General features: G+C 36.5%; 1 protein-coding gene across 6 annotated transcripts in view; it reads right to left on the reverse strand.

Moving 5' to 3' along the window:
* LOC135208727 (endothelin-converting enzyme homolog) overlaps window positions 1-12,006 on the reverse strand; it is a 173,405-nt gene that overhangs the window by 25,403 nt on the left and 135,996 nt on the right. For 5 of the 6 annotated variants that reach the window (XM_064241216.1, XM_064241218.1, XM_064241217.1 and 2 more), the window contains 4 exons: window positions 10,754-10,861; window positions 5,190-5,349; window positions 3,664-3,897; window positions 788-909 (listed from right to left, as the gene is read on the reverse strand). In XM_064241216.1, the coding sequence (XP_064097286.1) occupies window positions 788-909; window positions 3,664-3,897; window positions 5,190-5,349; window positions 10,754-10,861 (624 nt within the window). The remainder of the gene's footprint in view (window positions 1-787; window positions 910-3,663; window positions 3,898-5,189; window positions 5,350-10,753; window positions 10,862-12,006) is intronic. The other variant, XM_064241220.1, reaches the window with a different exon arrangement.

Below are 12,006 nucleotides of genomic sequence, written 5' to 3' on the forward strand. Positions count from 1 at the left end.
GACTGGACATCACAGGAATGTGAATTGTTTTGGGAGTTATTTATTTATTATCACATTCCCTTTGATGTACCTCAAAATGGAAGACAGAATAGGAAGAGTCATACTTATAAGAGTATAAGTTTGATGAAATGGGCCACTTTCTGTTTATTTCCTAGAAGACACAACTACGAGATTATCTTCATAATTACCAACTCAAAAACTACTTTATGTACACAACCATCCTGGACAACACAAAATTGATCAATTCTCAGGTAATTCTTGTTAAAACGACCAATTCTGAGAAGCATTAAAAGTTTTGTGAGGCATTTCCAAGTTTGGGAAACATTACAAGTTTCAGAACCATTCCCAAGTTTAAGAAGTATTACCAAGTTTGAGAAGCATTACCAAGCTTGAGAAAAATCACCAAGTTTTGAGAAACATTACCAAGTTCGAGAAACAATACAAAGTTTTGAGAAGCATCATTCAAGTTAGAAAAACGTTACCAAGTTCAAGAAACATTACAAAGTTTAAGAAGAATGAACAAGTTTGAGAAGATTATTAAGTTGAGAATCATTACCAAGTTTGTTTGAGAAAAACTACCAAGTCTGAGTAACATTACCAAGTTTTAGAAGAACTACCAACTTTGAGAAATATTACCAAGTTTGAGAAGCCATAAGAAGTCTGAGAAACATCACCAAGTATGAGAAATATCACCAAGTTTGAGAAATCCAACCAAGTTTGACACATCACCAAGTTTAAGAAATATTACCAAATTTGAGGACATTTTACCAAGTTTGAGAAACATTACCCTTAAGAGGTTCAGGACTGGTTTGCCCCCAAGTTTTTCTATGGTCTTATTGGTGTCAAGACAAGACCTGTAGAATATACGAGCTTTCTCTTCGGTATTACTGGGGACTTTCTCGTCGGATTCTGAAATGAAAAAAGGTATTGTGATAATAATAATAATAATAATAATAATAATAATAATAATAATAATAATAATAATAATAATAATAATAATAATAAAATTAGCCCCTTTCCCCGTGTGTTAAATCTTGGTATATTGTTAGAAATACACGTAAAACAATTTACAATATTTAGCCCAGAAGGGAAGGGTCGCATTTCATCTTTATTTCCGAATCACATGACAGCTCTTAATAATAATAATAAGAATAATAAATAATAATATCAATAATAATAATAACAGGTATCATCAGTGAAAGGCTATACAATTACCTAGAGGACACAAACACCATCCCCCACCAACAGAAAGGCTGCAGAAGGAAGTGTAGGGGCACAAAAGACCAGCTCCTGATAGACAAAATGGTAATGAAGAACAGTAGGAGAAGGAAAACCAACCTAAGCATGGCATGGATAGACTATAAGAAAGCCTTCGACATGATACCACACACATGGCTAATAGAATGCCTGAAAATATATGGGGCAGAGGAAAACACCATCAGCTTCCTCAAAAATACAATGCGCAACTGGAATACAATACTTACAAGCTCTGGAATAAGACTAGCAGAGGTTAATATCAGGAGAGGGATCTTCCAGGGCGACTCACTGTCCCCACTACTCTTCGTAGTAGCCATGATTCCCATGACAAAAGTACTACAGAAGATGGATGCCGGGTACCAACTCAAGAAAAGAGGCAACAGAATCAACCATCTGATGTTCATGGACGACATCAAGTTGTATGGTAAGAGCATCAAGGAAATAGATACCCTAATCCAGACTGTAAGGATTGTATCTGGGGACATCAGGATGGAGTTTGGAATAGAAAAATGCGCCTTAGTCAACATACAAAAAGGGCAAAAGTAACGTCGAGAACTGAAGGGATAAAGCTACCAGATGGGAGCAACATCAAACACATAGATGAAGACAGGATACAAATACCTGGGAATAATGGAAGGAGGGGATATAAAACACCAAGAGATGAAGGACACGATCAGGAAAAGAATATATGCAGAGACTCAAGGCGATACTCAAGTCAAAACTCAACGCCGGAAATATGATAAAAGCCATAAACACATGGGCAGTGCCAGTAATCAGATACAGCGCAGGAATAGTGGAATGGACGAAGGCAGAACTCCGCAGCATAGATCAGAAAACCAGGAAACATATGACAATACACAAAGCACTACACCCAAGAGCAAATACGGACAGGCTATACATAACACGAAAGGAAGGAGGGAGAGGACTACTAAGTATAGAGGACTGCGTCAACACCGAGAACAGAGCACTGGGGCAATATCTGAAAACCAGTGAAGACGGTGGCTAAAGAGTGCATGGGAAGAAGGACTAATAAAAGTAGACGAAGACCCAGAAATATACAGAGACAGGAGAATGACAGACAGAACAGAGGACTGGCACAACAAACCAATGCACGGACAATACATGAGACAGACTAAAGAACTAGCCAGCGATGACACATAGCAATGGCTACTTGGGGGAGAGCTGAAGAAGGAAACTGAAGGAATGATAACAGCGGCACAAGATCAGGCCCTAAGAACCAGATATGTCCAAAGAACGATAGATGGAAATAACATCTCTCCCATATGTAGGAAGTGCAATACGAAAAATGAAACCATAAACCACATAGCAAGCGAATGCCCGGCACTTGCACAGAACCAGTACAAAAAGAGGCATGATTCAGTAGCAAAAGCCCTCCACTGGAGCCTGTGCAAGAAACATCAGCTACCTTGCAGTAATAAGTGGTACGAGCACCAACCTGAGGGAGTGATAGAAAACGCTCACGCAAAGATCCTCTGGGGACTATGGTATCAGGACGGATAGGGTGATACGTGCAAAACAAGACCAGACGTGACGTTGATTGACAAAGTCAAGAAGAAAGTATCACTCATTGATGTCGCAATACCATGGGACACCAGAGTTGAAGAGAAAGAGAAAAACAAAAAAAATGGATAAGTATCAAGATCTGAAAATAGAAATAAGAAGGATATGGGATATGCCAGTGGAAATCGTACCCATAATCTTAGGAGCACTAGGCACGATCCCAAGATCCCTGAAAAGGAATCTAGAAAAACTAGAGGCTGAAGTAGCTCCGGGCCTCATGCAGAAGAGTGTGATCCTAGAAACGGCACACATAGTTAGAAAAGTGATGGACTCACCCGGAACCCCACACTATAAATACCACCCAGTCGAATTGGAGGACTGTGATAGAGCATAATAATAATATTAATAATAATAATTTACAGCCAAAACATAATCCTATTATTATTATTATTATTATTGTTACAATTTCTGACAATAAAGTAATGTTAATAGACGTATGCATAATTAAAAAATAACTTATGTAGTGTATGAATCTCATAGCAGATAATAAGTTTTTAAATTATATCGCCTTGTTTATGCCAGCATGGGTTTGTATATACACAATTGATAAATAAATAAAAAGTAAATAATTAAGTACCCAATGAATACATAATATACAAATAAATGTAAAATATCTAAACATATTAACAGTAAAGCTGAACACGAAATGTGCAAAATATCACTCAGATATATAACAAATGTAGCTCACACAACAATACAACACGTTTCCCTTTCACAATAATATATATATATAAACAACACATTATATATCAGTTTCCCTCCACAAGAAGATGTAAACAAACTTATAGACAACGGACCTCAGTCGAAGTCGACAACTCCACCTACCGAGAGATCGCTTAACTATCAGCTGTATATCTGACGCTAGCTTTGAGAGCGTGCCCCAGTTGGGCTTGCCCTCCGGGATGGGGTTCTTGGCGATCCACCCGCCGCAGGAGTACATGTAAAAGTTGTCGCAGGGGTCTACTTCCGGGTCCATGCTGCTCAGCACCGACCCCGATAACATGACGCACTGCGGCGTCAGGCAAGGGGCGTCTGACGATGGTGATGACCCGGGTGGGCCTTCAGGTTAGAGAGGTCATGGTATGATACGCGTCAGGGTCAGATTAATAAGGACACAGGGGCAAGAGTAAATAGGGCATTTTGGTGGGGTCGTTTGTGGTACGTTAGGGACGACCTCTAGTTGAGTTTCAGATGAGAATAATATTGGTTGGTATGATACGTGTTGGGGTGAGTATGATAAGTTTATTTTGTATTAAAGAATAAAAAGGGCCATTTGTAAAGCATAATGAGGGTACTTTGTACGGAATAATTATGACATGGTTTAATGAATAAAAAAGATCTTTTTTTAAGATTGCTAAGGACATTTTGTAAGAATAAAAAGCACATTTTATAAAGAATAAAAATATTTTGTAACGAATAAAAAGGATACTTTGTAAAGAATAATGATAAAATTGTGTAAAGAATAATGAGGACATTTTGTACAGAATAATAATGACATTTTGGCAAGAATATTAATGAAATTTTGTAAAGAATAATAATGACATTTCTGAGAAGAATAATAACGTAATTTTGTAAAGAATAATAATGACAATTTGACAGGAATAATAATGAAATTTTGTAAAGAATGATAATGAAATTTTGTGAAGAATGATAATGAAATTTTGTAGAGAATAATAATGACATTTTGGCAATAATAATAATGAAATTTTGTAAAGAATGACAATGAAATTTTGTAAAGAATAAAAAAGACATTTTATAAAGAATAATATGGACATGTTGTCAAGATAATAGTGACATTTTGTAAGGCATGAAGATGGTACTTTGTGTGTGAGAGAGAGAGAGAGAGAGAGAGAGAGAGAGAGAGAGAGAGAGAGAGAGAGAGAGAGAGAGAGTACTAATTTAATTATCTGACTGCATCCAATAAACTGACCTTATGTATAAAAAAAAAATTTCATTTCGCCAGTTTCAGATGAAAATTAAAAAGGCAGAAGCATTATGGTCAAACAACTATCATAATTTTCTTATTTCAGACAAAGAAAGAAAAATAAGAGTAAATGTCCTTAATCAGAAAGTGCTAAAATAAATGGCTTAAAAAAGTACCTACTGTAAAATCTAGAATTATAAATACTGATGCTGAATAATTGTCACCAAATATGCTGCAACTAGCTATAACACATCCTTAATATCTCTCTCTCTCTCTCTCTCTCTTTCGTCTTATAAACACACACAAACACAAATTAAATACTGATTCTGAGTAATTATTCATGTGTACTTCATATGCACCAAATACTATAACTTGTTATAAATTCTCTCTCTCCTCTCTCTCTCTCTCTCTCCCTTCTTAAACCAACCTGGATTCAGCGTGTGGGGCAGGAGCATGTGGAGCGTCGGCTGCGACCTCGACTGGAAGTGGAGAACGGCGACCAATACTGTGACCACCAGCAGGAGGAAGAGCCAGCCCACCAGCAGCGCTTTCTCCAGGCCGGTCCTCGATCGCCACCAGTGGGAACCCTGGGGGAGGTAGAGAGGAGAGGAGGAAGGAAAAAGAAACGTTAAGTCTTTGTATTTCTACAGAGGGCTGGGTGGTGGTGGGGAGGGAGGTATTTGAGAGGTGTTAATAAAGAGGTAATCTTTTTAGTCTTTTACTGATAGTTGTGTTTGCAAATTTTTTGACGTTTGAGATAACTTTAAAGCAATTATTGTAATTAAATTAAAACAAAAACTTCCATAGGAATAAGTATGCATATATACATATTTATACGCATACATACATACACACGCGCACACACACACACATATATATATACATTTTATATATGACAAAATCAAGACAATAGTTTCTGAATTACCTGGGAATTATGGGACTAAAACATTAATGAATATTTAGAGGTTAAATAAGTACAGCATATTGTATGTCGGGTCCATTGAACCATATCACCGCAAGATTTTGGGTTCAAGGGAATATAAAACTTAGTGTTTGTGATACAAAGAAGAACAGACAAGCTTATCTAGAGTTAAAAGGACTGAGCTACTACGCAACTAGGATTTATTGGCGTATAACACGGCATATTTAGAGTTCAAGGGAGTTTAAGATTATATAATTAAGATGTAAGGGACTACAACACTGAATAATTAAGGGCTAACTGTATATACTTGAGGTTCCAACAGGGATAAAGATATGATTACAAAGCTGATTCATGATATTTTTCTTTGTTTATTCCCGATTTGGTACAGGTTCAAAACATCTCTTGTTCCTTCTCTCTCTCTCTCTCTCTCTCTCTCTCTCTCTCTCTCTCTCTCTCTCTCTCTCTCTCTCTCTCTCAAGGTTTATAATGTAAAAATTTAAAGACATCCATCCACTATTCGTTTCAGTTCATTTTATAAATCTCTCTCTCTCTCTCTCTCTCTCTCTCTCTCTCTCTCTCTCTCTTTAGGATCAAGTATCCAATTTATTACATCAGTAAATCCTCGACCTGTCAATCATTTCTTTCTAACAACCAATTTGTGATCAATAAATCACCCCGTCTATAATAGAAGCGAATATAGACACACCTCAGTCACAAAATCCGAACAATAGACTTTTATTCCAGGCCTGAACTATTATTTATTATTAACAAGAGCCATTTTCACGAGGTCTTTGGTCACCGGAGAGAGAGAGAGAGAGAGAGAGAGAGAGAGAGAGAGAGAGAGAGAGAGAGAGAGAGAAGCTTTTGGTCATCGGGGAGAGAGAGAGAGAGAGAAATCGTGAAGCTTTTGGTCATCGGAGAGAGAGAGAGAGAGAGAGAGAGAGAGAGAGAGGAGATAGAGAGCAGAGTGTTTTTGGTCTGAAGAGAGAGAGAGAGTTTTTGAAATCATCGAGGCTGTTTTCACGAGAGAGAGAGAGAGAAATCATGAAGCTTTTGGTCATCGGAGAGAGCGAGAGAGAGAGGAGAGAGAGAGAGAGAGAGAGAGAGAGAGAGAGAGACCATAAATGTCACCGCTGGCATCCATCAAAAATCAATCATACAGTGGCAGACGCTCCATCGCCCCCCCAGCCGCCCCCCAGTCTCTCTTCTCTGGCCTGTTGCATAGCAGTGGTGCACTTAATGAGATAACAGATTTCCCTGTTTTCCAGTTTTTCTGTTTGGGTTTAACTTCTGCACACACACACACACACACACACACACACACACACACACACACACACTATATATATATATATATATATATATATATATATATATATATATATATATAATTTATATATGTATATATCAACACCACACAGCACACATATATATATATATAATATAATATAATATAGATTATATTATATATATATATATAGATAAATATTAATTTACTAATATTAGTATACATATATGTATGCAAATATCATATAATATAGATACATAGATACATGAATGTGCAATATCATGTATGTGAAAACCTCTCTATATTTTATATTAACTTCCCATCAATATTTACCTGTTACTTTGATCAATGGTATCTGACACCGGCAGCCACACAACATACGTTTCAAGATCAAACAGTCTTACACGAGAGAGAGAGAGAGAGAGAGAGAGAGAGAGAGAGAGAGAGAGAGAGAGAGTTTAGCCCTTACTTTTTCTCTCTATTCCTTTCGATAAATTTCCTTTTAGTGAATACTCCGATTTAATCCTATAGCTTAAACTGATTATTTAACTTTAATTATCCTAAATAAATAAATAAATAATCGCGCAGTGACGTCACAGAGGGACTTATCCGGCCACTGGCAGCCCTAATGAATTCATACCTGGCACACCAGTGCATCATTGAAGCCTTTGCTTTTATTATCGGAAAAAGAGACGCTATGATCCGCTGTCGTGTGTTGACGCTGACTATTTTTTGCTTTTTACAGAGCTGCGCCAATTCTCTGCTCAAATACGGGACTTCTCGCTTGACGTGGATTTTGGATAGTGTTTTAAGAAGGAATATGGGTAGAGAAAAGGTAAATATGTTAAAATGGTGATTCAAAAAATATGAAGGAACTACTATATAAAAAAGTTCAAATAAAAAATGCAAGCCAAGAGGCAATGCACAACACAAGTATCCTTGCAGTTTAATGACTTACTTGCATTTTTATCGATTTATTTAGTAATTTGATAGTTAAGTTTTTACTTTTTTAATTACTGGCATCTATTCTTTCTGTATTTCCCATTACCTTCTGTTTCTTCTTTCAAATGAATACGATATTTTTTGGAAGCTTGAATTTCAAGTCGGTGGCGCCTGTGGTAAGTTTGTTTCATACGAACAGGGTTTAACTTCTGAATAATAATAATAATAAAATAATAATAATAATAATAATAATAATAATAACAATAATAATAATAATGCAAAGATAAACCAATTGCAACCGATAATACTTTTATTTCAATTGTAACTCGATAATCACTAATGCATTATTATCTTTATACTTTGAATTTAATCGTTAATTTTTACACGAAAGGCTTTTAAAAGAAAGGCATGAAACGATTAAAAAAAAAAAAAAGCTTCACTTGATCTCTGCCAACCAATCTATTATAGTGTTGGTATTGTTAGTCAGAATTTGCATCTATATAAAACGCATTTAACGTGCAAATAAAGCTTAGCAAAATAAAATATTGATATTATTAACTTCATATGGAACAAAATTATATGACAATGAATACAATTATTAATAATCCTTTACAATAAAACAACTGTTTTTATATGGAATTAACTTATAAAATGTTAAATATTATTACAATTTTTTCTAAAATCCAAAAGTGCCAATATTCATAAGGAATAAACTTATTGTAAAACGAATACCATTATTAATAATTTTTCTTAATCTACAAGCGCAGTTTTCATATGGAACAAACCTATAAGACCATGGCATTCAAAACAAAGTTCTTACAGAAGATATATAAAAAAATAAAATTACAAAATACAAAATTCACCTATAGCATCAAATGAAGAACTGGGACCACACTAAGTTCTTTTACTTTTAATCGAATCCTTTCTTCGAACACTTGAAAAAAAAAAAAACTTTCCATATGATATTCTTCACGTTGGCCCCACGAAATTTATTCGCTTAATTCGTGGCCAACAGTCCTGGCAATTTATCTGGCGTGTTTGTGTATGTGTGTGTGTTAGAAAGTGTGTATGTGTACCGCACTTTTAATTAACGACCGGTATAACCGCGCACACATATTTTAGATAAAATATTTGCAGTGTAGCTTTTGTCAGCTTTACGATCTCAGTTTCATAAGAAATAATTCACGCATGCCATAGTGTGCGCATGCGCGGTTGCATACACACATCTATATATATATATATATATATATATATATATATATATTGAACTACAAATGTCCTTTAATATCTAGTTCGCTCTACCTCGGAATTAATATATTTTCATATATGTTTAACCGAGGGGAATTTATTAAGCGATTATCGCTTAATAAATTCCCCCTCGGTTAAACATATATGAAAATATATTAATCCCGAGGTAGAGCGAACTAGATATTAAAGGACATTTGTAGTTCGATATATGTATATGAATCACGGTAATGTGATATATATATATATATATATATATATATATATATATATATATATATATATATATATATAAGGTAATAGATACATAGACTGACATAGACACGATTGATAGATACAGAGACTGACAGACAGACAAGACAGACACAAACAGAGAGAGAGAGAATAGATAGAGAGATAGATAGATAGATAGAGAGAGAGAGAGAGATGAGAGAAGAGAAACAGAGAGAGAGATAGATAGATAGAGAGAGAGAGAGAGAGAGAGAGAGAGAGAAAACGTTGAACGAATCAAAAACAATCACCGGATGAAGGAACAGGAAAGGTTGAACTAACAAGCTAAGATAAAACATCTACAAACACAGGAACAAAGAGAGAGAGAGAGAGAGAGAGAAGGGGGGCGGGGGACAAAACTTGCTAATGCTGAACTAGGGTGCAATTATTTCACTCCTACTTATTCACTTCAGCCAAGGTCTGCCTTTGGAAGAGAGAGAGAGAGAGAGAGAGAGAGAGAGAGAGAGGGAAGAGACGGAGAGAGGAGAGAGAGAGAGACCTTATTTTCAATGTAATATGTTCCAAGATGAAAGATAAAGAACTCACATCTCATCCCAGATATTCAGAGAGAGAGAGAGAGAGAGAGAGAGAGAGAGAGAGAGAGAGAGAGAGAGAGATTTACTTTTGCCATGTCCACGCACAATCATTTTCGCCATATCTCTTTTACGAGTTGTTTTATGTCCACGCTCATAAATGTAAAATAGATATGTCTAGCCGCTACCCGCGAGTACATCAGGATGGCCTATACACACGTACCATATGATACTGGAAGGGATCTTTACACGTAACATATGACAGAGGACAGAATCTATACACATGCCAAATTACATGTATCTATACATGTAATATAATGGACGGTATCTATACAAGCACCATACGATAGTGGGCGGTATCTATTCACGTGCCATATGACAGTGGACGATATCTATACATGTACCATAGAAGAGTGGATGGTATCAATACAATTACCATATGACAGAGGACGGTATCTATGCGTGAAATATATACTAGTGGGCGGTATCTATACACGTACCATATGACTGTCGACGGTACCTACACACATATCGTATGACAGTGGACAGTATCTCTACATAATGTGTATGATAGTGGACGGTATCTAGACACGTAATATATAATGTCGACGGTACCTACACACATCGTATGACAGTGGACGGTATCTATACTACATAATGTGTATGATAGTGGACGGTATCTAGACACGGAACATAAGATAGTGGACGGAATCTATACACGTAATGCATGACAATGGACGGTATATCTATCCGCGTACCATTTGGCAAAAACGGTATCTATATACACCTACCATATGATAGTGGACGGTAGTAGTGCCGGTTGGCAGCTCCTCTGTCCGTGCGGATCCAACGGAGCTTGTATCATCGTCTACGTCAGTTTGTTGCTTGTAACGAGTCATCTGGAAGGGAGAGAGTAACAATGAATCACGATCATCATCGTTGATGAACAGGTATAATCTTAAGCCTGGGAGGCGGTGCCCTCAGATTGGGTCGCCTCTCGTTAAACGTGGGTCTGTAGCAGGGTCGGTGTATTTGTGATGTACATGAAATGTAATGAATGACAGAATTTCGTTTGATTGTAATTGAAATGGCAAAATTGATGTGGTAAGGGTCGGGCTCCATTAGGAGTGATGGGTTGCTTATAAGACTTGAATTTGCTGGTGCTAATAAAGACTATTCTAATGTGATCTCTGCTCTTCTGTCACTTACACTTCTGGAAATAAATGATGAACCCCTATCGATTTGCTCGCTTCCTCAATACACTGCCTCCTGTGCCAAAGATTAGCGTTGACTCTCGCACAATCCCGAATCCCTTGTAATTGTAACTAATTGCAATTGAATTTGTTGTTAAGTAATTGTAATGTAATTGCTATTTCCAAATGTAATTAAAATTGCAATTGTAATTTTAATTTTCTGAACGTAATTGTAATTTATTTCTTCGCGTGCAATTACTCCAAAGTTGCTCTGAAGCTACTCTCAGGTCAGTTAAGATGTAGTAGTGTCGACAAGTCACGTTCTATGCTATTTAAATGCAATTTACTTATGGATGGTGTTACCTGGTTAGGACACAAAGACTTGTACTCAATTTTACTGAATAATAAAGTGTTTAAGATTCACACTAAGAGTTTTATTCAGGAATTAGATGGCACGTGTCTTTCAGACTTACGTATTGGTGTATGGCCACCTCTATTCCGTTATGTGGAATCTTACAGGTAACTCGTTTTGGTGTTAATTTCTGTGCTAAAGTTATCATTTATCCACTTAATATTATATTTACCATACAACATCCCTCCCTTACTGATACATTTACCCATAACTGCAAAAGTTATCAATGCATGTACGTAAGTTATCCCATTTTTTATGCCTTTAATCTCAACACGATACCTTTACGTACACTGTAGCCATCATTTCCCTTCGACATATCAAGGTATAAATATCAAACCTCATTTACAAACACTTTCCTCAGTTTGCGTCTTACGGGTCCTGGCAAAACACTGCTAGTTGGAGACTGCCACCCCGCCCCCCCACCAACCCAACACCCTAG

The sequence above is a fragment of the Macrobrachium nipponense genome, chromosome 35 (assembly GCF_015104395.2).
Source record: "Macrobrachium nipponense isolate FS-2020 chromosome 35, ASM1510439v2, whole genome shotgun sequence".
NCBI lineage: Eukaryota > Metazoa > Arthropoda > Malacostraca > Decapoda > Palaemonidae > Macrobrachium > Macrobrachium nipponense.